Source organism: Strix aluco, chromosome 9 (assembly GCF_031877795.1).
Source record: "Strix aluco isolate bStrAlu1 chromosome 9, bStrAlu1.hap1, whole genome shotgun sequence".
NCBI lineage: Eukaryota > Metazoa > Chordata > Aves > Strigiformes > Strigidae > Strix > Strix aluco.
The window spans coordinates 2,140,753-2,165,119 of NC_133939.1; the positions used below are offsets into that span (position 1 = coordinate 2,140,753).

The 24,367-nt window shown below is 63.9% G+C and overlaps 2 protein-coding genes across 10 annotated transcripts; one reads left to right on the forward strand and one right to left on the reverse strand.

The window, feature by feature from the left end:
- The first annotated feature begins 200 nt into the window (after nt 1–200).
- On the forward strand, nt 201–22,053 carry SNED1 (sushi, nidogen and EGF like domains 1). 7 transcript variants are annotated; one of them, XM_074833319.1, is made up of 33 exons: nt 201–628; nt 3,813–4,100; nt 4,697–4,837; nt 5,554–5,716; nt 6,641–6,766; nt 6,904–7,017; nt 7,749–7,862; nt 8,115–8,228; nt 8,364–8,480; nt 8,766–8,891; nt 9,175–9,279; nt 9,715–9,828; nt 9,981–10,097; nt 10,583–10,699; nt 10,785–10,901; nt 11,168–11,281; nt 11,364–11,537; nt 11,674–11,787; nt 12,701–12,814; nt 13,228–13,341; nt 13,429–13,542; nt 14,155–14,451; nt 15,633–15,816; nt 15,909–16,021; nt 16,548–16,826; nt 17,254–17,398; nt 17,721–17,803; nt 18,586–18,672; nt 18,922–19,038; nt 19,481–19,571; nt 20,190–20,273; nt 20,532–20,569; nt 20,938–22,053. In XM_074833319.1, the coding sequence occupies exons 1-32, from the start codon at nt 425–427 to the stop codon at nt 20,566–20,568; spliced, it is 4,338 nt and encodes a 1,445-aa protein (XP_074689420.1). In that variant the 5' UTR covers nt 201–424; the 3' UTR covers nt 20,569; nt 20,938–22,053. The 7 variants fall into 7 exon arrangements, with proteins under 7 accessions (XP_074689420.1, XP_074689415.1, XP_074689419.1 ...); XM_074833314.1 differs by having other exon boundaries at nt 290–628; nt 19,484–19,571; XM_074833318.1 differs by having other exon boundaries at nt 290–628; nt 14,389–14,451.
- Nucleotides 21,983–24,015, reverse strand: MTERF4 (mitochondrial transcription termination factor 4). 3 transcript variants are annotated; one of them, XM_074833323.1, is made up of 4 exons: nt 23,676–24,015; nt 23,418–23,602; nt 22,944–23,313; nt 21,983–22,231 (listed from the first exon to the last, which is right to left on the reverse strand). In XM_074833323.1, the coding sequence occupies exons 1-3, from the start codon at nt 24,013–24,015 to the stop codon at nt 22,954–22,956; spliced, it is 885 nt and encodes a 294-aa protein (XP_074689424.1). In that variant the 3' UTR covers nt 21,983–22,231; nt 22,944–22,953. The 3 variants fall into 3 exon arrangements, with proteins under 3 accessions (XP_074689424.1, XP_074689423.1, XP_074689422.1); XM_074833322.1 differs by having other exon boundaries at nt 21,983–22,470; XM_074833321.1 differs by lacking the exon at nt 21,983–22,231 and having other exon boundaries at nt 22,773–23,313.
- Between the last annotated feature and the right edge of the window lie 352 nt (nt 24,016–24,367).

The window sequence follows — 24,367 nt, forward strand, 5'->3', positions numbered from 1 at the left end:
GGGGCGGCAGAGGGTTCCCTGCGGGGGGTGCCCCCCCCGCCGCCCCCCAGCCCCGCCCCGCCTGATTTGCATGCCCCGCCCTCCCGCAACCGCCCTCCCGGCGCGCCGGGCGCCCATTGGCTGGCGGCGCGGGGCATATGCAAATCCCCGCGGGGGGCGGGGCTGCTGCCGTGAAGGAGCCCGGCGCGGCGGCGGGGCGCGGGGCGGCCGCGGGTGCCTGGTTCCGGCTGCGGCCCTCGGCTCCCGGCCCTCGCCCCCCGGCCACCGCCTCCCGGCCCCGAGCCCTCAGCTCCGAGCCCTCAGCTCCGCGCAACTCGCCGCCTCCGAGCTCCCTGCCCGTCGGCGGGCGCCCTTCCCCCGCCGCGCCGCCATGCCGCGGTGGCCGGTGCCGGCGTGAGAGGCGAGCGGCGGGGTCCCGGCGGCCATGCGGGGCCTGGCGGGCTGGGCCGTGCTGGTGGCCCTGGGCGAGTGGCTGTGGGCGGGCGGCGTGGTGCCGCTGGCGGATTTCTACCCCTTCGGGCCCACGCAGGGCGACGCCGCCACGCGGAAGCAGGACGACGGCGGCTCCGAGCTGCGGCCCCTCTCTGTCCCCTTCCCCTTCTTCGGCGCGGGGCACACCGGCCTCTACGTGAGTACCGGGGGGCGGCGGGGATGGCCTCCCCGGGGCCTCCTGCTTCATTTTATTTCATTTTATTTCATTTTATTTCATTTTATTTCATTTTATTTCATTTTATTTCATTTTATTTCATTTTATTTCATTTTATTTTTAAACTACTATTCCACTCGGATGGATCCAAGCGCATCTGGGTTTCCACGGGGGCTGTCGGATGGTCCCCATTTAACTCTGAGCATGAGGGGAGTGCGGCGTGCCAAGGGTTGGGGGGAAAATCCAGTGGGGCCCTAGGCTCGGGAAGTGTGCTGGCCCCCCCCGACGCCTCGGGGGGTGCAGTGGGGGTCCTGGCCGTGCCTCGGGGGTTGCAGTGGGGGTCCTGGCAGTGCCATGCTGGGGATGCCAGCTGAAGCGCTCACCAGCAGTGGGGAGCCCTGGCCTTGGCCTTGGCTGGACCCAGAAATACCCACGCTTCATGGGATTGGCCCCTGCAGGGGTGTGCTGGGGGTTGGGGGGGTCCCAGCAGCAGGAAGCCGGGCATGGCTGGTGGGTGAGAGCTCAGAGCGGGCCTGCTGTGGCCCCTGGATAGTGGCCCTTGCCAGGGAGGAGGTGGTGGCACGGCTCTGGGTGCGATGCAGAATAAACACAGCTGCCCTTTGGGTTGTGCTGCAGCGGGCTTGGCTGGCCACTTTGGCACGTTCTGCTCCCTCTCCTCTCCTCTCCTCCCCGAGCCTGCCAGGGTGGCTGGGCCACTGGGACCCCTGCTGATGTGCTTCCCTGCAGCCCCCGAGCCACTCGGAGGGCACCGTGGCCGGAGAGCTTGAGTCACACCTGGCCCATCGTGTCCCCCACAGCTGTGGCCGTCAGGCAGAGGAGTAGCCCTGAGTGCCCAGTTGTCCCCGGAGCCTTTTGGGCAGTGCTGGCTCCAAATGCCTGCCCTGCATCCTGGGGTGGGGTCTGTGCTCCCCGTGCCAGCTCCCGCCAGGCACAGTGAATCCTAACGGTGTCCTGGTCCCTTCTCTTCTCCCTGGTTTGCCCTGGGCTGACCAATGATCCGGACCTGGCTGGCAGAGGAGAGGGCTGAGCGTCACCTCGCTGCCATCTCGGAGCTGGGCTCACGTCCCGTTGCACTGCCTTGGCTTAGTGCGGGAGGTCCTTCGTCCTTGCTGGTGTTTTTTTTTTTTTTCCCCGATAAAAGAGCCAGCCCTGCCATCAGGTGTGAGGAACCTGGCTTTGGGGCTTGAGCCACGGTGGGAGGATAGAAGAGGCTGGGAGAAGCCAGGTGACGTGATGGCCCTCCCATACGGGATCTGCAGCACAGCTCTGGGGTTTGGAGGGGCTGCAGGGGTCAGAGGGTGGTGCGTCCCCCTCCCCTGAACTAAGACCTTCCCAGCTCTGCAGGACCAGCATGCCTGCACCCAGCACAGGGGTCTGTGTGGCAGGGCTGCTCCTCCCTGGGGAGCTGCTGTCCTGGTGGGGCTGTCTCAGGGCTGGGCTCACCTGGAAACCTCCGTCCTCGAGGGCTGCCGCCAACCACCCCCTCCTCCTTTGCAAAAACCAGCAACAACAAAAAAAGCCCTTCTTGGCTCTGGCTCTCTCCCATCTTGCTTTAATCAGGGGAAGAATGTTCCTCCGCGGACACTGCGGGGTTACGGAGGCTTTGGGAAACAGGAATCCTCTTCCCCTTAGTCACAGCAAGGGCTGCCCCATGTTCACATGGAGGGGCTGGGGACCCTCCTCGGGGACTGGAGACCCTCCCCAGGGGCTGCAGAGGCCATCACAGCCTCCCCCCGCCGCCACCCCCAGCCTGGGGGCAGCTGGGGCACAGGCATGCTGGCTTCGGCATGGCTCCTGGTGGGATGCTGGTTCCCAGCTCCTTGTCGGCACATGAGCGTGACCCTGCTGCCTGCCCCTGCCTGCTGGGTGCCAGGGCTGCTCTCTCAGCTTGAGAGCCTCTTGCCTGCACCGTGCCCCCCCTCTTCCCACCCTGCAGCCCAGGGACTTGCCTGGCTGGTGCCGCCGGAGTCAGGCGTTGCACGGTGGGAGCTCAGCTTGGGGGGGCTGTGTGCTCCTGCCTGTCCCCCTTGCAGGCAGGGAAACAAAGCAGCTGGGAGCTGCCTGCCTCACTGGGGTTGCTGCTGTGGCAGTGTGCTGGCAGGGTCTCCTCCCAGGAATTTGGGGGCTGAGGGCGAGAGCGTTTCCCTTTGATCCCTGTCCCCTCACTGCCTGCTCGGGCAGCAGTGCAAGCAGGGGTTTTCCTCCTCTTCCTCATTCCCACTGCATCCCCAAGCCAGGAGGCAGCGGTCCAGGCAGCAGCATCCACTGTCTCCAGCTTCCTTCCCTGGGCTGAGGGCCTCTGCCATGTATCTCTGAGCTGGGCATGCCAGGGCCCTGATTGCCCCAGTCAATTCACAGAATCATCTCGGTTGGAAAAGCCCTTGAAGCTCCTCCAGTCCAACCATGAACCTCACACTGACTGTTCTCAACTCCACCAGATCCCTCAGCGCTCTGTGAATTAGTGCTGGGGAAGGGCTCGGAGCTTGAGTGTCTTGTCCAGGGTGTCTGGCATCTCCGGCTTTAACGAAAGCAGCTTGCAGAGGCCCAGCCAGCCCCGAGGGCTTTGCATGGGGTGGTGAGGCTTGGTCACCTGAGGAGCCGGGAGCTCACTCGGAGCACTGCGCGTGCCAGCAGCAGGATTGCTGCCCTGCGAGGGTCCCCCCGCCCCGGGCTGGTGGCTTCCTGGCTCGGGCACGACAGCGATGCTCAGCCCTAGACCCCAGCCCTGTCAGCTGTAAGAGGGCAGGGAGGGAGCAAAACAGCCCCTCGTCCCCACCAAGAGCACCGGCACGAGCTGGCCAAGCGCACTGGGCACTGTTTGTTTAAAGCGCCGGGGCTGCCGCAGTTTTCTCAGCTGTTCCCCCTTCCCCTGGCCCGGCCGCTGTGGAGAACAGGGCTGGGTTTGTTCAGGCAGCTGCCTCCCTGCAGCCGCACTCCAGCGAGCGAGCGGCCGGGGCGGGGGGCTGCGGGCGCCGGGGCACGTCTCTGCTTCCAAAGGCAGGAAGGGGAAGCGCTCCAATATTTGTGGAAAGCAGAGGGGTGGGGGGGAAAGAAAGGTGAAATGGAAAGCGCCTATAAAACGTGGATTCCTGCCAGCAGCAGGAGTCAACGGTGGCTGCCCATTTCTTTCCCTCCCTCTCTCTAGGTGAACAACAACGGGATCATCTCATTCCTGAAGGAGGTCTCCCAGTTCACGCCGGTGGCCTTCCCCATCTCCAAGGACCGGCGCGTGGTGGCCGCTTTCTGGGCGGATGTGGATAACCGGCGGGCGGGTGATGTGTATTACCGGGAGAGCACTGAGCAGCCCATCCTGGAGAGAGCCAGCAGGGACATCGTGCAGTACTTCCCCGAGTTCCCGGGGTTTTCTGCGCAGTGGGTCTTCATTGCCACCTGGTACCGAGTGACCTTCTTCGGGGGCAGTTCGTTTTCTCCAGTGAGTAGCTGGGGCAGAGCAGCCGTTAGTTTAGGGGTAGGGGTTTTTTTTAAAAGGAATCTCCCACTGGAGTTCTGGTGCCTTCCGTGGCGCTCCTGGCAGGTGCAGCACGGAGCCGTCGGCAGGGCTGAGCTGACCCCGGTGGCTCCATTGCGATGCCTTGCCGTGACAGAGCAGTGACAAAACCAAAGCCTCCTCTCTGTGCCGCATGGAGGCTGCAAATTGCCAGCGTCCCCCTTCTCAGGCAGCAGCAGGGCAGCGTTCGCCTGCCTGCATTTGCCTGCAGCTGTGCTGAGGAGCCGGTTGCGGACAGGGTTTGGTGCCGTTCTTCCAGAGACCTGATAACCACAGTTCTCCCCACTTTTCCAATTCCTTTGGGAGGAGAAGCAAGCTGTTCTGCTGGCTGGGGGATCACAACACCTTAGGGTTAAAAATAATTAAACCCAACTGCCTTTTCTAGCAGAGGAGGACTGGGGCTCAAAGAAACACCCATTTGTTAAATGCTCTCTGCGTCATTTTATTTTCTGACTGTTTTTCGGCTGGCTCGCCTGCCCCGCTCCTGCCTGCTCACGGCTTTCTTCCCCTCCCCGCTGCAGGTGAACACTTTCCAGATTGTCCTCATCACGGACGGCAAGCTCTCCTTCACCATCTTCAACTATGAGTCCATCACCTGGACCACGGGTATGCACGCCAGCAGTGGGGGGGACTTTGCTGGGCTCGGCGGCATTGCAGCACAGGTAAGCAGCGAACGTGGCCCCCTGGGCGCCCAGGTAGTGCATCCGCCCTGCGAGCTCATGGCTCCTCGTTTGGGTTTTTTTGGAGGTGGAAAGCCTCCCCCTGCTTTTTTTCTCTCTTTTTTTTTTTTTTTTTTTTTCTTCTTTAAAGTCCTTAAATATCCATGTGTACTCTGGCTCCCAAAGCTGAGACCATATAGGGGGCTTTGTTACCCTGAAACCACAGGTCTTTGCCTTGGCTGCTGCCTCTTAGTCCCTTTTCCTTCCTAACCTCAGCCTTTAAGAGCAGCTGCCGCAGCCAGCACAGTTTTTGCTCATATTTTTATTTCATCCTTGTGTGCGTTGTTGTGTTTAAGGGAAAAAAAAAAAAAGCCCACACCCGCAAAAACCCCAGTACCTGTTCGGATGTGTGAATTTACCGGCAGTTGATCCGTGCCTGGCTCCCTGCCTGCCAGCCTGCAGGATGCTGCAGGTGGAGAGGAAGTGGATGGGTTTTGAATCCCAGGGGAGGGACTGAGGGGGCAGGGCGACCGCTTCACCTTGTGCTGGCTGTCATCGCAGTGTGTGGACAGGACTGAGCCCTGGCGGGTGGAAGGGGACAGCTGGTCCAAGAGGTGCCACTGGCGGTGCTGAGTGGCAGGAGAGACGAGCCCTTGTGCTCCCGCTGCCTTCCTTTCACGCTGGTGATGTCTCTTTACCCTCTGCCTTTGTCCTCCCAGGCAGGTTTTAACGCTGGTGATGGAAAGCGCTACTTCAACATCCCTGGATCCCGCACTGATGACATCGCTGACGTGGAGATGACGACAAATGTGGGTATCCCCGGGCGCTGGGTGTTCAGAATCGATGATGCCCAGGTGCAAGTGGGGGGCTGCAGCAATACAAGTAAGAGGACAGCAGTTAGGTTTATTTAACTCCCAACCCAACCCCACACTGTTCTCCAGCCCTGTCTTTCCCTGCCTCAACCCCCACCTCCACAGGGTGGAGGAGATGGCTCAAAGGACTTGGGGAGGGTGGGGAGGCAACCGTGGTGGGGCTGTCCTCAGCACCTGCCATGGCTGGGGACCTGGGGACGGCACCCACGGGTGCTCTGGGGCTGGGAAGGGGCTGGGAGAGCAAATGGGGAGGGGAGGAAGACTTCGGAGACAAAAAGAGCCTGCGGGGAGCCGTGAGGGAGGCTGGGGAGGAGGTGAGGGTGCACAGGTGGGACCCTGCTGCCAGGCAGGGCAGGGCACGAGAGGGGCTGGCACCCTTGGGGGACGTGCACGTCCGTAAGTCCCAAGAGGCTGGAGTGAGCCGTGTGGAGGGCTGCCGAGTGTCAGCCTCACCCGCGGGGCTGGGGTGCCAGGGCTGGGCCACACGCCTCACCATGGGGGTCCTGACACATACCCCCCTGAGCCGCTGGCCTTCTGTTCCTCATACCCACTTCCCCAGCCATGTTTTCCCACCCGTGGTCTGTGTGTGTCTCGCGTTACCAGTGGGTTTGCTGTACACGGGCTCTCCCATCCCCCTTTCCCTCTGCCCCGAGTGATAAGCGAGGGCACGTCTGTGTCCCCCTGGCCAGTGAGGCTGACCCCATGCAGCCTCTCCCCCTCACAGAGGAGGAATAAAACTGCCCCCCTGTCCTAGAGGAGCCCGCAAGGAGTGGACCCTGCCCTGCCACGAGGCAGGCAGCCTCCGTGGGCTCCCTGAGCACCCTGGGGAGCCGGGCGGGTGCAGGGACAGGCCCCGGAGCTGGTGTGGCTGGAAGGTGGCGGGTGAGCCCTGCTGGGGCGCGAGCTGACGGGGAGGCACCGCCTGTCCTTACAGCCTCCGTCTGCCTGATGCTGCGGCCCTGCCTGAACGGGGGGAAGTGTATTGAGGACTGCATCACAGGGAACCCCTCCTACACCTGCTCCTGCCTGGCCGGCTTTACCGGGAAGAGGTGCCATGTTGGTGAGTGCTGGCCCCGAGCCTCTGACACTCGGGGAGCAGGTCTTGCTCCTGGAGTCACCGCTGCATGCTAGCAGGCTGTCTGTCCCCGTGGCTGTCCCTGCCCTGAGCTCCTGTCCCCACCTGGGGCTCTGTTTCAGATGTGGATGAGTGTCTCTCCCACCCGTGTCAGAATGGAGCCACCTGCCTCAACGGTGCCGGCAGCTTCAGCTGCAGGTGCCTGCCAGGCTTCAGAGGTGCCAACTGTGAGACGGGTGAGTGTGGAGACACCGGGCTTGGGGGGCTCTTCAAGACTGGGGCTCCTGCAGCAGCTGCTGGGCTCCAGTGGTTTGTGACAGCCAGCTTGGATTTCAGCTCGCTGCAGGCAGAGGAAACTTTGCTCTGGCCGTGAGCCCTTCCTGCCACTGGCAGCCTGCTCCGCTGAGGGCTCGGCTCAGCGCAGCCGCCAGCGCCGCTCCCCGCCACCGCTCCCTTAGTGAGAAAAGCTGGCGGTTAGTGCTTAAACAGAAGTCTCAGGGGCCCTGCTTTCGCAGGTGATGCTCTGGTCCCGAGCCCTTTGAAGCCAGCAGGGACTCTCCCAGTCCCAGGCAGGGGCCGTGGTGGCCAGTTTCCCCACCGCTGGCCTCCGCCCACCGGTGGAAGTGCCGCCAAAGCATTTGGCTCCCAACAAGTCTCCGCACTGGTGGAGAAGGCGAGCAGGGAGTTGACTTTCGGGGAAGGGAGGGAGGGAGAAACGCCCAGCACGGCATGTTGGCATCCAAGAGGCACAGGGGGATGAAAGGGCTGAGCTGCCCAAGGAAGGGTTTTGGGAAGAGCTGTACCTGGGGACATGGCTGCCATCTCCTGCCGGAGGGTGTGTTGGTGGCTCTGAGCTGCCCAGCCCTGTGTGTGCAGAGGATGCCATGTGCTGGTCCTGAGCCTGAGTTGATACCCCCCTGCATTTTTGCTTTTTTTTTTTTTTTTTTTTTTTGGGTGTCCACTGCAGAAGAGTCACCATGTGAGAGCAGGGTGTGCCAGAACGGCGGGAGGTGCCAGGTGGCGAACGGGACGGCAGCGTGCTTGTGCCAGCCGGGGTACGCGGGGGAGGACTGCCAGACAGGTGGGTGGCAGGAGCTGGCTCACAGGGGACACAGTGACACTTCACAACTCAACCTGCCTTCCTGCCCTGCTTCACCCCTGGAGGGGAGCACTCGGCGTTGCCAGTGGCACTGATTTTTTTTTTTTTTTTTTTTTTTTTTTTTTCCCTGGCCATCGCCTTCCCCCTCCGGAGCATCGTCCAGGATGGGAGGCAGTGGGTGAAGCGGCAGTGTCTGTGTGTGGCCTGACTGCCCCTCACGGCCTCCCCTTGCAGAGGTGAATGAGTGCGAGTCCAGCCCATGCCTGAACGGCGGGCACTGCGTCGACCTGGTCGATAACTACACCTGCGTGTGCCTGGAGCCCTTCGTTGGACAGCGCTGCGAGACAGGTGCCTGCTCCTGCCTGTGTCCCGGGAAGGCCCAGGCCAGGGGATGTGTCCCCCGTGCTCCCAGTGGCCATCATTGCCCCTCTCCTGGAGCCAGGCTCTGCTCATCACTCACTCACTTGCTTTTCCCCTGCCAAGACTTGTCTTCCTGCGAGGACCGGAGCTGCCGGAACCGGCAGACATGCAACTACATCCGCCCCGGCCGCTACATCTGCACCTGCTCCCCAGGTTATTACGGCAACAACTGCCAGTACGGTGAGTGGAGGTGCGCCTCGCCCAGTCTGGTACAGGAGCTGGTTGTGGGGGAGCTGGGCAGGAAGGGGCAAGTGGCTAAAAAGGGGCTGCATCAGCCATAGGCAGCCCCAAAAACTGGGGGGCAGGGTGTGCAGAGGGGTCACAGTGCTTCCAGGAGGGAGCTCCTTCCAGCAAGGCTGCTTGGCCATGGTGGGGTCTCTGGGGTGAAGCCCGGCTCCCCCAGGACAGAGGGTGTTCCAGCCCCTGGCTGGGATGGCTCTGGCTCAGCCTCCCTCTTCCCCACAGGCGGGCCCCGCATGCCCGGTGCCTGCCTCTCCCACCCGTGCCAGAACGCAGGCAGCTGCCTGGAGACGGAGCAGGGCTACATCTGTGAATGCCAGGAGGGCTACACTGGGCAGGACTGTCGAGACAGTGAGTACTGGGGGGGGTCTGGTGGGGTGTGACATCTCTAGGGGAGCCGTTGTGCTCCGGAGAGGGCAGAACAGCAGCCCCGGAGAGCCTCTTCAGCGCTACTGGGCTGAACAGTGGATCTGTCCCACTGAAGGAGGCTGTGCCTGGGTGTCTTGGGTGGGGGGTGCTTGTGGCTGCCACCCACCTGAGCTCCTCCTGTAGGTAGCAGCCGGCAGGACTGCTTGGCTGTCCCAGCCCTGCAAGCAGGAGGGGTCCTGAGAAGCTCCCGTCTTCTCTCTTGCAGAGCTCTCCGAGGGCTGCGAGTGTCGCAACGGGGGCAGTTGTCTGGAGGGGAATGTCACCATCTGCCAATGCCCGCCTGGGTTTTTTGGTCTCCTCTGTGAATTCGGTAGGTGAGGGCTTCTCGCTCGCTGTGTCAGCCCCCACTCCGGGATGCTTGAGCCGGGCAGGCAAGGAGACACTCTGCCTGTGCCTGGGCCTAGCATGGTACCAGGGGCACACGTTGAATTTGAGCCTGAAAATGTCATTCCCTGGTGAGGAAGCAACACTTCCGTCTCCATCGCTCCCCCTTGAGCTGTACCTCTCCCAGCCCCTGGCTCCAGCCCAGACCCCTGGGTGGGGAGGGAACTGCAGCCTTCACGTGCTTGCTGGGCATGCAGGCTGGCCGCTGCCATTCGCATGTTCTGCGTTGCGGGGTACAGAGGGTCCCTCCCATCTCATCAGACCCTGCAAAGTTAGGAGACCCCTGTTTCTGGCCAGGCAGCTGGCTGGGTGTCCTCCTGCTGCCAGCTGATGGAGGCCAGTGCTGGCCGTGTGTTTGCAGAAGTCACCACCACGCCGTGCAACGTGAACACGCAGTGCCCGGACGGCGGGTACTGCATGGAGTATGGCGGGAGCTACCTCTGCGTCTGCCACACTGACTATGGCACCAACCACAGTAAGTCTGGACTGCAGGGGCGCAGGACTAACCCAGGGAGGGACATGAGATGGGGTTGGGGAGTGAGCAGCTCCCCACAGTCATCAGCTGGGGAGCAGTCCTCACGCCCCCAGTTGTACGTCCTCAGTGATGCCCTGTGTTTGGCTCTGCAGCAATGCCATCCCCCTGTGACTCGGAGCCCTGCATGAACGGGGGGTCCTGTGAGGTTCATGATGATTCGTACACCTGTGAGTGTCCTCGAGGCTTCCTTGGCAAGCACTGTGAGAAAGGTACCTGCACGGAGCAACCTGCCGGCCCTGGGACCTGGCAGGGGGTGGGAGAAGAGCTTGGACCCCTGTGGGAGATGAGTTGTTGCTCGCTGAGCTGCAGCTGGGGAAGCAGGTGCAGGTCATCCCATCCCGTGGGGTGGAGGGAGGATTTCGTGCTTCCCTTCGCAGCCCCCGACAGTTGCAGCAGCGATCCAAGTTGTGTTTCCTGCACGGCACTATCAGTGTTGGAATTTTTTCACATGCCTGAGCTTCCGGCCTCAGGAGCAGCTGCCCGTCCCCTGGCATCGTGTGTCCACGGCCCCCCCAAGGCCCTGGCACGCGTCTGTGCGGGTGTTGTTTCACGGTGCTGCTGAGCCCAGGGCTGTGAGGCCTGGGTGTGCTCAGCTTGCCCGCAGTGAGGGGTTTGGTGGGGCCCTGGCGGGCAGCGGTGGCTCTTGGGGTGCCAGCAGCAGTGGGTGACCCTGCTCTCGCTGCTCTCTCTGCAGCCAAGCCACGGCTCTGCAGCACGGGGCCCTGTCGCAACGGGGGCACCTGCAGGGAGGCAGACGGCGAGTACCACTGCACCTGCCCCTACCGCTTCACCGGCAAGCACTGCGAGATCGGTACGGCCCCCCGGCCCCCACCCGGCGGGGAGAGCCCGCAGCCGCCCCGCTCGCTGCTCAGCTTCTGCCTGCACTCTGCCCCCAGGTAAGCCGGACCCCTGTGCCTCGGGGCCCTGCCAGAACGGGGGCACCTGCTTCCACTACATCGGCAAGTACAAGTGTGACTGTCCCCCAGGCTACGCCGGCCGGCACTGCGAGATCGGTAGGTGCGAGCAGGGCACAAGCAGGGTGTTCCGGTGCTGGGGGCTGCCTGGGGAGGTGTTGGGGCTGCTGCTGAAGCCAACAGCCACAGCGGGGGCGAGCAAGCCTCGCCGCTTGCTTGGCGAAGCCCCTTCCCTGTAATTTGAAGTGCTTTGACTCTTCCCTGCACCGTGCTGGAGGGCAGGGCAGCGCTGCTGGAGGGAGAAAGGGGATGGCTCTGGTTTGTGGGCTCTGCCAGCTCTGCAGCTCTTTGCTCTGCTCTTCTAGTGCCCTCCCCGTGCTTCCTTAGCCCCTGTGAGAACGGCGCTACCTGTGAGGACCTCGGTGGGGACTACGCTTGCACCTGCCCTATGGGCTATGTAGGGAAGCACTGCCAGTCCGGTAAGGGCCTTGCGCTCCCCCTGCCAGCCCGGGGCTCGGGGTGCCTCTGCAGGTGCCGCTCAACCCCCCCGTCTCTCCCCAGAGGTTGACTGCGGTGTCCCCAGCGAGGTGAAGCATGCCCAGGCCTCTTTCAACTCCACCAAGGTGGGCTCGCTGGCTGAATACCAGTGTGAGCTGGGCTACACCCTCAGTCAGCACAACCACCCCCGTGTCTGCCGCTTGCCAGGCATCTGGAGCGACCCCCCCGAATGCGATGGTGAGGAGTGCCGGGGAGCAGCCGAGCCCTGGGGCGCCATCCCAGCGGGCTGTGGTCACAACCACGGCCTGGTGACCCCCTCCCCTGCCTGGTGCTCACGAGTCTTGCCTTCTTTCCTGTGCCCAAATGCCTGCAGAGATTGATGAGTGCCGGTCCCAGCCCTGCCTGAACGGTGGCCGGTGCAAGGACCACGTTGCAGAGTTCCTGTGCCTGTGTGAGCCGGGTTACACCGGCCACCACTGCGAGTCAGGTAAGAGTCGGGTCTGCTCCAGGGCTGCCACAGGCAGCTATAGCAAACTCTTCCTCACCCTCCAACCCCCGGGGACCAACAGCAGGCATGAACCCCACAGCCAGGAGCTGGGCTGCCTGCATTCGTGTGTGCTGGCTTCAGTCTCCTGTCTGTGCACTCAGATCAACCCCTGGCCAGTGGAGGGGTGGGCTGGCGGGGAGATACAGCTCCTGATCGGGTGGAGGAGCAGGCAGAGGCTGCGGGGGCGCGTGTGCTGCTTGTGTCCCCCTGCTAACAGATGCTGTGTGGGCACCCTTGTCACTGACGGGGCGATGGCTTCTCCTGACGTGCGTTAAGCCTGTGCAGAGAAGCCCCAGATCTCGAGATGTGGATGGGAAGTGCCTTGCATGGCTCCAAAGTTATTGGCCAAGAGGCGCAGGGGGAAAAGCAGCTTGCGGTAGCACATTTTTGGCTGCGCTGTGCTCCTGCTCCTGTGTGCGTGTGTGGTCATGGTTGCGTGTGGGCACTGGTTGAAGGGGGTGACAGGCAGCACGGGGACTGATGGGACTGTGGCAGGCAGCTCTAGCCCGACTCCCTGGCAGAGGATGGTGGTGGGAAAAGATGGGATGTCTGCTGGGGCTTAGAGGAGGAGATGTGCTGCAGGTACTCCATGGGACCTGTTGGCACAGCCCTATGCTGCCAGCTGCCCCCAGGTGTCCCTGTGGGCATGTCCTCATGGCCAGCTCCTGCCGCAGCCCCCGCGCAGGGCCAGTGGGTTCCTGATGGCCTCAGGAGTGGGGCCGTTCCTGGCTGGTGGGCTTAGGGGTAGCGAGCAATGTGGGGAGGGTCTGTGCTCTGTGGGAGAAGCACTGCCTCTCCGAGCCCCCCAGCCCCATCACTGTGCTGAGCCAGCACCTCTCCCACCACTCCCCAGATGTCGACGAGTGCCAGTCAGAGCCCTGCAAGAATGGTGGGACCTGCCGGGACCTCCCTGGGTCCTTCGCTTGCTACTGTCCCGAGGGTTTTGTGGGGACCCAGTGCGAGACAGGTAGGGACTTGGCCTTCCCGGGGCAGTGGGAGGCTGGACCGTGGGCACCAGGATGGGCACCAAGCCAGGTGGCTGGTTGCTGTCTTTGGCATCTTGACCCTGAGCCGTTCGCCCCAGGCGCTCGTTGCCTGTTGCGCCTCCTTGCCTGTGGTTTTGGGGGCAGAGCTGAAACTGCTCCAGTGAGGAGGGAGTAAGGAACAAGGTGTCTGCCAGCGATGGATCCCCTTTTGAAGGCATCCACCCCCTGCCAGGGGACGCAGCCACCGTGACGCTTGGGTGGGATTCTGGGGCCAGACTGGTTTTGCTGAGCCCTGGGCTGCGCGTCCATCCCGCTGCCCCCCTAGGGGGTCGTTGCTGTCGCTGTCGGGCGTGCCGGGGACCCCCACTCACTGCTGGCCTCCTCCCACCTCCAGAAGTGGATGCTTGTGAGTCGGGCCCTTGCCAAAATGGAGGGGAGTGCAAGAGCTACGGGGGCTCCTACCTTTGCATGTGCCCGGAGGGTTTCTTCGGCTACCACTGCGAGACAGGTGAGGTGGGCAGGGTGGCTCGGCACGGGGCAGCCGCTTGGCCAGCCGGCACCACTAACGCTGCCGGGCCCGGCGCCTCTCCCGCAGCCAGCGACCCGTGCTTCTCCAGCCCCTGCGGGAGCAGAGGCTACTGCCTGCCCAGCAACGGCACCCACAGCTGCACCTGCAAAGTCAGCTACACAGGCAAGAGCTGTGAAAAAGGTAAAGGCCCTCAGCAGCGGCACCAGGACGTGGCGCGGGGCTCGATGCCAGCCTGGCGATGGCCGCTGCCCGGGAGGGGCTCGACACCGGCCGGGACCAGCAGCTCTCCTTGAGGCGGGCAGGGCTGGGGCCTCGCCTCTGTGGGGGACAGCCCGGGCCCCACCGACGCGGCGGGCGGGTGCTGACGTGCCGAGCCATTGCCGCGGGCGCCGGGCTCGGCACGAGGACGCTGGGGACAGGTTTCCCTGGCCCCCTGCAGCCATGGCGATCCCTCGGATGCCCTTAGGAGGGGAGGCCAAGGCGTCTGGGGGAAGCTTCTCGCCACCCACGCCAGCCTCCCCGGGGCCCCTCGCCCCATCTCTCTGGCGCCCTAGGCTCGGCAAGCGCTTGGCCACTGGTGCTGCCAGGTCATGGTGGCTGGGAGCGCTCCCGGTGCGCTGGCTCCTGCCGGGCCAGCAGTGGCTGGTGCCCACAGGGCCCCTGCCAGGGACGCCGAGGGAGAGAGCAAGGGCCCTTCCTCCATCGCTGCCGCTCTGCCTCTTGCTGCTGGGGTCTGTTCTCTAAAGATTCATGGCGTTACCTCTCCCCTTTGCTTTTGCCCACACCCTGAAGAATTGCTGCCACCAACCTCATTAAAGGTGGAAAGGGTGGAGGACACTGGTGTGTTGATTTCTTGGCACCCACCTGAGGACGCAGCCGCCAGGCAACTCATTGACGGCTACGCCGTGACGTACGTATCCCTCGACGGCTCTTACCGCAGGACAGATTTTGTGGACCGAAGTCGTTCTGCCCACCAATTGCGGGCACTAGCCTCCGGCAGAGCCTACAATATTTCTGTCTTTTCAGTCAAACGCAACGTGAACAACAAGAATGATATCAGCAGGCCCATCATGCTCACCACGCGCACTAGTGAGTAGCGTCCCGGGGGGATGGCGGTCGGGAGCACGCGTGGCCCCGCAGGTGCCAGGGCTTGTGCCGTCTCCTCCCCGCCGCCGGCTCCAGCCGCAGCCCGGGCCTGTGCCGAACCCCGGTGGGTTTGGTGGTGCAGATCCTAAACCCCAACCTGGGGCCTTTGGAAAGCACTCGGCACAGAGAATTGCTGTTCTCTTTGCTGTGAGTAAAAGGGGACTGAACCTGCCACAGCTCGCTGGGCCCCTGCCCCGTGGTAAGGGAGCCAGCGGTGGGACTTCTCCTGGATCCTGTTCATCGGGGCCAGGCTGCTCCTGCCGCACCAGTTACTCCTTGTCACTGGGCCTGGGGTAGTGTGAGCCCCCAGTGCTGCTCGGCTGAGCTGGCAAAGCTCAGGCCCCAGCCAGGTGGCAGGGCCGGGTGATCTTTGCTGACAGCGAGTCCCGTGGATGAGTTGCCCTGCCATCCAACTGGGCTTGGTCTGGGGATGTGCCAAGAGGGCAGAGGTTGGCAGGGATCTCTGCTTCGCAGAGAGAAGTGATGCCTCTGTGGGGACGTGGGCAGGCGGAGCAGCTGAGGTCCCGCTTTCTTGGGCAGGCAGGTGTAGAAATCAAGTGCAAAGTGATGATGGAGGGGATTAGACCTAGAAAAGCTGTTCTCTAACGAGAGGGGGATGGCCGCGGGAGAGCCTGCAGGTCACATCCCTCTCGACAGGCTGAGACTGAGTGAAAGCCCAGGGGAAGAGAAGGCAGGCATGGTGCTGGGCACAGCAGGGGTCTGCACCCCTGGCCACTGCGTCTCAGGAGATCTTGAGCCACGGCCGGAGGATGGGGGCAGTGAGAACCGGGCTCAGGACAGTCGCCTTGGGGCACACAGTGGGCTTAGGGCAGGCCCAGGCACTGCAGCCCTGTTGGAGCTGGTGGGGGGCTGGGGCTGGAGGAGGACAGCCCCAGGGGTGCTGTGGGTGGCACGAGGCCTTGAGGCACGGCTGGCTGTCTGCCCACGGGTGGTGAGGATGGGAGAGCCTGAGTCCAGCAGGGCAGGTAGTGCTGAGCTGCTCCTGATGGTGAAGCTGATCCAGAGGGGCAAGCAGGACCCCCCTTGCGGGGGCACAGGGATGGGATGGGGCCGCCTGTGATGACGTGTGGCTGACCACAGCCCTCTCCGCTTGCTCCGGCCAGGACCGCGTCCGGTGGAAGGCTTTGAGATCACGAACGTGACAGCCAGCACCATCACGGTGCAATGGGCTCTCCACCGGCTCAAGCACTCCACTGTCAGTAGGGTGCGTGTCTCCATCCGCCAGCCGGGGGACCTGGCAGACCGCACCGTGGAGCTGAACAGCAGTGTGGCCAAGTACACCTTCCTGTGAGTGGGGTGGCAGGCGGGCGCCGGGCCAGCTGGCCCTGTCCCCAGGCTGCCTGGCTTACCCCTTCCCACCCTGCCTTCCTCCTCCACAGGGACCTGCAGCCAGGAGAGAGGTACGTTGTCCATGTCACGACGCTGAGCGGCCTGGGGACAGAAGACCACCCCTCCGAGAGTCTGGCTACAGCCCCCTTCCACGTGTGGACAAGTGAGTGTGGTCGCCTTTGCCACCACCCCCTGCCACTGCGGAGGCCCCGGGGGCTTGGCAGGCCCAGGGCAGCCGCAGCTCGTGGTCAGCAGGAAAGCTGCAGGGAGGGGAAGGTGCGAAAGCCGTCAGCCTGTCTGGCCAGCCCGGCGGGTGGGAGGCGTGCAGGCGGCCCTCAGGAAGGGCAGGCGAGGCAGCAGCACGTCTGTCCCTGCCAGATGTTGTTTGCTGCCCAAGAGCAGCATGAGCTCAGCCCCATGCAGAGCCCACACGGGCCTGATTCATCCCCTGCTGTACGGCGGCCAGAGGGCGAGGGCCAGACCTAGGTGCCAGGGTGCAGCGAGGCTCTGCCCGCCTTGGCGGGGACACGGCGCTGCACGGCTGGAACTGGGCTGGGGGCTGGTCAGGGCACAGCCAGGCGAGCTGGGGCCCTGGCACGCTTATAAGGCAGCGTGTGAGCAAGTAGGGCGGCTGTCACTCAAGGACGCCAGCGCTGACCCCTTTTCTCCCCACCTCCTGCCTGTCCCAGGGCCTCTCCCCCCACAAAACCTGACTGCCTCCCGCGTCACCGCCACCTCCGTGTCCATGGCGTGGGAGCAGCCGCCCGCCGGTGCCGTGGAGGGGTACATCATCAATGTCACCACCGCTCAGAGCGTGAAGAGCCGCTACGTGCCGAACGGGAAGCTTGTGTCCTACACGGTGCGGGACCTGCTCCCTGGGCAGCGGTACCGCCTGTCTGTGACGGCCGTGCAGAACACGGAGCAAGGCCAAGTGCACAGCGAGCCCATCCACCTCTACGTCACCACCCGTGAGTGCCTGGCTCAGCAGGGCTGGGGTGCTGCCAGTTTGCTGCAGTACAAGGGAAGCGATGGGCTAACGCGGAAGCGGGGCAGGGAGGGTAGGAAACCAGTTGACCAACAGAGTAACAAACCCGTGGGGACTTGCTCTCCCAGAACCAGGTGCCTGCAGCAGGCTATGGGGGCAGGATGTGGGTCCCCTGCAAAGGGAGGTGGGGGTTGCAGGGTGCTGCCTCCATCAGCGGAGGCCAGATGCAGAGTTACAGCCCTGTGATGCTTCACGGGGACTGGCACTCGCAGCCCAGGTATGTGGAGAGTGTGCACATGGCCCCAGAGAGTGCTAAATGGCAGCCTGGGGATGAGGGGACTGGCTGGGAGTTGTGTTACTGTGCTGACTCGTGGCCTGCCTCCTGCTAAGCCCAACCCTTTGGTCTGCAGTGCAGAGGGATGGGACTCCAGAGAGACGGTGGAGCCAAGCTGGACACCCCCGGGTCCTGCGCAACAGGCTGCCCCCAGCCTTCCTGCCCGAACTCCGCTTGCTAGCAGATCACGACACAGCTGAGGAGCCCTCGCCAGCTCCCAGGTAGGCACTGCTCCGGCAGCAGCACCCCTGGCTTTTCTGCCAGCCCTTGGCCCAAGGATTGGGCCCTCTTCCCAGCTCCTGTGTCTGGGTACACACAGGGTCGGACCATACTCCTGCTGGGGTACGCCTCTTGCCCACTCACTGGGGTCCCGAGCCAGGCAGGCCCTTGCCCTCCAAGCAGGTCCCCCACGCTGCCTGCAGCTGAGCCCGGGGCACTCACACCAAGCCTGGTGCCACCACCGAGTGTTTTTATCTAGCTGCCTCCAGCCCTAGCACGTGGGGCAGCTGTGGCCCTGTACCCTCATGGCTTCCCTTGTCCCAGGTTCACCGAGCTGGTGGATGGCAGAGGGAGGATCAGCGCCAGGTTCGGCGCCGTGTTGGGCAAATCGATCACTGTGAAGACACGTAAGTGCTCTGCTGCTTTTCTGGTCCCCTCCTGTCACCCAGTGCCATCTCCTCTGCCTCCCCCCAGGACAGGGTGGCAGCTGGGCAGGCCGCTCTAGGGCTGCGGGAGCCATAGAGGAGGAGGGCAGAGTCCTCTCACTTCTCCCTGGGCAGACAAACTGCTTGCTAGACCCATGCCTAGGGAGAGGGGTGATGCGCAGCCAGTTGGAGAGCCCAGAGGGACCCTCACTGATGGGAGGCAATGCTGGCTGTGGCACAGGCTGGCCTTCTCCCCTGCCAGCAGCAGCAGGAAGGAGCCCAGGCAGTGAGCCTGCAGCCCTCCAGCACAGCCCCTGCCTGCCCAGCAGCCTGAGCCTCCACCACCAACCACAGCCTCACACTTGAGGAAGGTGCCTGGGCAAGAAGCCCCTTGCTAGCCGAGGACTAGCCTCCCATTTGCCATCCCTGGAACACCAGGGATACAAGTACCAGCCCAAGGTATCCCACCAGGCCCAGGAACCCCACATTGTGGGGCGGGGAAGGGGCCTGGCACACCTGACAGCAGCCCTGGGCTCACTGCATGTCTTGGCTCTGCCCCTGCCTCCTAGGGCTCTGTGTCCCACAGCCCTCTGGGAAGGGCAAGGTGGTCACCCTAATTCTAGGGGTGCCAGCTGGGAAGGGGTAAACCGTTGCCTCAGGCCTGAGCAGCCCCCTGATGCTGCAGGCAGGCTGGATCCCATCGGAGGGGCTGCCTTTGGGTCTGGCCCTAGCTGGAGGTGACATTTGACCCTCTTGTTGCCCAGAGCTGGAGGCTCCAGTGAAGCTGGAGAATGTGGAGGTGTCCAGCCAGGGCAGTCTGGCACTGCAGCTGCGCGAGGCAAAGAGCAAGAGTAAGTCTTGGGGGTGGGGGGGGACACACAGCAGCAGGGGCCCAGCCCTGGCCCCGCAGGCAGGCAGGATGCTTGGCACCAGCCTGTTCTTGTTGCTGCCCTGCCAGGAGGCACATCAGGAGCATGGTGTGGGCTGCTGCTGGCTGCCCTGTCCCCGCTTACCTGCTCACAGCTCTCCCCAGGAGCACCCTGGCACGCCGGGGTGGGGTGCCACGGCCCCAGGGTCTGACGGCTGTACGTGTTTTACAGGCGAGGGGCAGAACTGCTCCGTGAACCCCTGCAAGAACGGAGGCACCTGTGCCAGGGATGCCGAGTCCTACCACTGTGACTGCCGCCCGGGATTCAAAGGCCGGCTCTGCGAGCTGGGTGAGTGCCACGCTGCTGCCGCAGGGCCGAGCTCCCTCCCGCAGCTGGACGGCGTCTGCCCAGCCACAGGCCCCCGGGGCACAGGTCACCCAGCAGAACCCTGTCAGCATCCAGCTCCTCCCGGCTGAGGGGGCTCCCACCATGCCCGGGCTCTGCTAGAGAGGGCTGTGCTGTGCCGACAGCAGAGAGGAGCTGGGCTCTGCTCCTGCCAGTCTGGGCAGATCTGGGAGCCCAGGACTGCTCCGTGCTTCTGGCCCAGCCCTCTGTTTCTGGCACGTAGTTATCTAAGGGCTCTGCTTCTCCTGGCGGGTCAGCTGCTGAGCCCAGCCCTCCCAGACAGCAGAAGGGAAGCTGGGGGGCCTCGCTGGCCCCTTGCCACGGGGCACAGGCAGGCAGGGCCAGAGATGGGCTTGTTGATAGCTCCCCTCTCCTGTTCCCCAAGCAGCCTGCAAGAAGGTGCCACACTCGTGCACGCGGCTGTACTCGGAAACCAAGTCATTCCCCGTGTGGGAAGGAGGCACCTGCCACTACCTGTGAGTACTGCCTGCGGGTTGTGCTCCCCACTTCCCCTTGTGCTCGGAGCCGGGGATGTCTCCCCGCAGCTCGGCTCTGGGGAAGGGAGAGCGAGCGCGAGGCTGTCTCGGACCCCGGCTGGCAGCTGCCCCCTCCCCAGCGCAGGCTGAGCGGCCTCGTGTGCCCTCGAGAGCCCCAGGGCTGCCCCGCCAGCTGCGTTTCAGGGCAGGGTGTTGCTAAAATGACAGCCCCGTAGCCGTGTTACCCACCTACATGGCAGTGAGGTTGGACTTGGTGTGCTGTGACCCTCAAGCAGCAGCGGCTCCCCTGCCCGCTGCTTGCCAGCCCAGCTCCTAGCTGCCTCTCCACTTGCAAGCAGAGGGCTGGGTCCAGCCCTGCTGCAGTGCCAGGGCATGGGGGCCTCTGCTCTGCCCTCCGCCCCCTCCCAGCCTTCCTGTGGTGGAGGGGCCTGGCTCTGTGGCATCAGCCCACAGGCACGGCAGGTTCAGCCCCATTCCTACCAAGGCAGCAGCTTGGAAGGAAATGCTGGAGCCCCCCCAGACTCTCCCATCACACTCATAAAAGCAGATCTGTCCCTGTTATTCCTTACAACTCGCCCCTCTGCTGTGTGTGTGCAGGTACAGGAGAGTCTACAAGGTACACCAGGACATCTGCTACAAGGAGAGCTGTGAGAGCACCGGTTCCGAGAAGACAACCAGCAGGTACAGCCAGCAGCAGCACGCCAAGCGCATTGGCCTTCCTGAGGCCCAGGACAGGAGGATGCAGCTGGCCCGCGTCACCGAGCGTGCGCAGGGGTGCCCAGGCAGGGGGTGGACTGGGAGAGGGGTGCAGGCACCCTGTGCAGAATGGAACACGAGGAGCAGCCCACCAAGGGTCAGGCGCCGGCTCCGCACACCCTCCCTGCGAGCGATGGCTGAGGGCTTGCGGGGCTGACGGTGCTCTCCTCCCTTCTCTTTCAGAAAACCAAGCAACAGTCACACACTGAAGAAGCCATAGAGTAAGTACTACCTGCCTGCGGCTGCCCGTGCCCCCGCACAGGGAAGTGGGGAGGAGAAGGGTGGAGGCGAGAGCGGCCCAGGCTCGTGCTGCGGTGTTGAGGGGGTGCGAGGGCTCTCCAGCTGCTGTGCTGGCCAGGCCTGGGCGTGTGGCTGAGGGCTCCTGGCTGTGGCGGAGGAGCAGAAGGCAGTGCTCTGCTTCCCCACGGCTCCGCAGCCCCACGAACAAGAGATCCCTGCACGGAAAGGGCCTGGTTGCCGCCTGCCTGTGCGAGGCAAAGGCTGGAGCCCTGGAAGGCACACGGGGTGGGAAGCACAGCCGTGGGGCTGTTGGGGTGCACCAGCTCATTCTTCTCCTGTTCCTTCACAGGGTTCAAAGCAGTAGAAGCTTCATCTTTCCACATCTAAGAGCTTTTAAAACACCAGGAAGATCAGATCTGCTCACTGGGTTGAACACAGCGGGGGAACCTTCCTGCCTGGCATCAGCCTCTCCCTCTCCTCCAGGCCGTCACAGACGCGCAGCCGGATCGGCATGCCGAGCAGCTCCCCCTTCCCCGGGCCGGGCCAGCGCTGCCTTCGCGCTGGCTCGCCTGACTCCGGCCGCCTCTCTGCCCCCGAGGAGCTGCGCACCAGCCCACGCAGCGGCTGGCTGGTTGCCCCCCGCGGGGCCCAGCCCTGCTCGCCCCACGCCAGCGCTGGGCTCCCGGCTCCGCTCAGGCAGCGGCAGGGCTGCGTCCAGCTCCCTGCCGACAGCATCTGCACCAACCTGTTTTCATAATCCAAGGTTATAAATTACCTATAACCCCCAAATAAAACAGTTTAATGCAGACCAAAAAAGCCTTAGCTATCACCTGAACTGTGGCCCACAGCAATCTGGTTGGAGGAGGCCTTCCCGATGTAGAAAAGTTAGAAATGGTGAGCAGCTCCCCGGAGCAGCGAGGCGAGCGCCGGCAGTGGAGGTGCATCCCTGTCTCCTCCACTCTAGTGGAGGAAATTGAGGCAGCTTCTACTGCCTGCCTTTTTTTCTTTGCTTTGTAAACAATCCCTGGTTTTAACCAAATTTCCAGCTCAGAAAGCAACAGAGCACCTAGAAAGAACTTAAAAGTGATCTGTAGGGTGAAGTTTGTCAGCTGAGGTGTAACACCGTGCTTGTTCTGACGCTAACTGCCTCCAAGCCAGGGCAGGGCACAGCGTGGGCTTGGTGAGAAAGCGAGCCCCACGTGTCACCCCCCAAGCTGCTCGCAGCCTTTGCGTTCCCCGTGGCACCAGCTGGCGCTGGGGTGCCAGTGCTGTGTTGTTTGCAGAGGTGAGGAACAGCGTGCAGTGGCTGCCCAACCAGCTGTGGCAGGGCAGGCAAGGAAAAAGCGTAGCTTAGAAATGTTCCTAGTTCGTGTGAGTTTGTATGACAACACTAGTTAAACATAGATTTGTGTATTAACGTACACAGTGTATATTATAAATTAATACATACCAGAGATATATCATAGTTATGGTATAGAGTGTTATTTCCCCAGCAGCGTGGGGGGCATCCTGGAGGGGCAGCCCTCCCCTCCTGCGAGCACTGCAGGGCACTTTGAGCCATGTGTCAAGCTGCAGCCTGGAAAATGCTCTTGGAGCAGAACAGGCCCAGGAATTTTGGTGTTCCTGGCGCCACCCTCTTCCTCCTGGGAGCAGGGAAAGAGTGCTCAGCCTGGAGTGGCAGCAGGGAGGATGTAAAGCCAGGACCAGCAGGCCCGTGTGATGCTCCCCTCCTGCACCGGCTCTGCTCCCCGGGGAGAACTGGAGTCGCACATGGACATGCCTCGTTTTCCTCCAAGGCCGCTTGATCCTGCTGCAGCCCCCCTGCCACACACCAGCAGAGGGGTCCTGCCTCCCCAGGGCGAGGGAAGAAGCCAGCCCTTGCCTGGAAGAGCAGGGCCAGGGTCGAGTCAGGACTATCCACGAGGGAGGGGAAGGGCTGGGGCTGTGGTCAGAAGGCATTCACACCCCTGCCCGGTGCTGGTCCGGAGGGAGGGGAAGCACAGCCCCCCTGCAAGCCGGCACAGCACCCCCCTGCCTCCTGCCCCATGTAACGCAGCCAGGAGGTTTTAACCTAGCCTTGGAAATAAATTAGTTATTTCGGTTTGATTATTTTTTTTTAAATAAAAACACTTTATGGAAACTGGATATTTTTTAAAGTAGTTGCTCAATGAGGAGGAAGGAGGGTTACTGTTGTAAACCTAGGGGATTTATTGCTGCCCCTCCTTGGGGACCCCCACAGGTGGCAGGAGGGCAGGTCCTCGTGCCAGTGTGGGGTTGGGGCCCAGAGCACCCAGGAGGGCCGTGGGGCTGGGGAGGGCACCCACGGGGGGGAGCTCGGGCACCTTGGAGCCTCACCTCCTCGCTTCTAAGCTGTTTTACTTCCTTTGCTGTCCAAGTCTTCCTCTTCGTATAGTGCATCCCTGTCCTCCTCCTCCTCCTCCTCCTCTTCCTCCTCCTCCTCCTCCTCTCGAGCCAGCAGCTTCTTGAAGACCTCATACTCCTCTGCGGTGGCGCGGGCCAGGCTGGCCAGGAAGTCCTTCTCGGGGAGCCGAAGGATGTCCTTCAGCTTTGGGTTATCGGTTTTGGTCTGCCCTTTGTGCGGGGTCTGGTAGAAGCCCCGGCGCTCCAGGAAGATGTGCCGGTTCCTGAGCTCGGCGAAGGGCATCTGGAACAGCCGGGCCTTGGCCATCTCCTTCTGCCGGAGCCCCATCCTGAAGTAGGCGTACTGCGGGCGGGACGGCGGGTCACGGCCCGTCACCGCGGCCCGGGGAGCCCCCGGGGAGCCCCCCCCCCCCCCCCCCCCCCCCCCCCCCCCCCCGCCGCGCTCACCTGGAAGTGGAGGTGGAGGCGGTGCGGCTCCTCCAGCAGCACGGCGGGGCTGGCCCCCAGCACCTCCCGCAGCTGCTCGGCCGTGAAGAGGCACCGCTCCCGCAGCAGCCGCACGGCCGCCGCCATCCTCCGCCGGGGCGCGGTGAGGAGCTGGGGGCAGCGGCCCAGGGCCCGCGCCAGCTGACCTGCGGGCACCGGGGTGAGCGCTGCGGGCGGGCCCGGCCCCCGCCGCCCGCCGCCCGCCGCCCACCGCCCTACCTCCGTCCAGCCCCAGGCGCCGCAGCTCCTCGGCGCGCTCCCGCAGGCGCTCCGCCGGCATCCGCAGCAGCGCCGGGCTCCGCTCCAGCAGGCCCAGCGCGGCCTCGGCGCCGAGCCCCAGCAGCAGCAGCTGCGCCGCCGCCGCCTCCCGCCGCTGCGGGTCGAGCCGCGGCTGCACCGCCAGCAGCCGCCGGGCCTGCTCCTCGCTGAGGCCCAGGGCCCGCAGCGCCGCCGCCTCCCCGCAGGCGCGGCGGGGGCACGGCCCGGGCGCGCCGGGGGGGCACCGGGGCCCCGGGGCCCGGCCCGCCCGCCCGCAGGCGCGCAGCAGCCAGCCCGCCATGGCCCGGCACCGCGCGGAGGAGGAGGAGCCGGAGGGAGCCCCCCCCGCACCCCCGCCGCGCTCCTCCCCTGAGCCGCGCCCAGAGCCCGGCCTGGCTGGGCCGGGCCGCCTCCCCCACCGGCGATGGGGCGCAGGCCGGGACCCCCCGAGCCGGCACGGCAGGGCCGCGCGGAGCTGCATCTGAGCGCAGGCTGGAGAGAAGAGGTGACAGACAGATCGGAAGAGCCAATGTTCGGTATTTTAGGTGGCTTTAGGGGACTCGGGCTGACCCAGCGCCGAGGGATCTGGTGGAGTTGGGAACGGCCAGGGTGAGGGTCACGGTTGGACTGGAGGAGCTTCGAGGGCTTTTCCC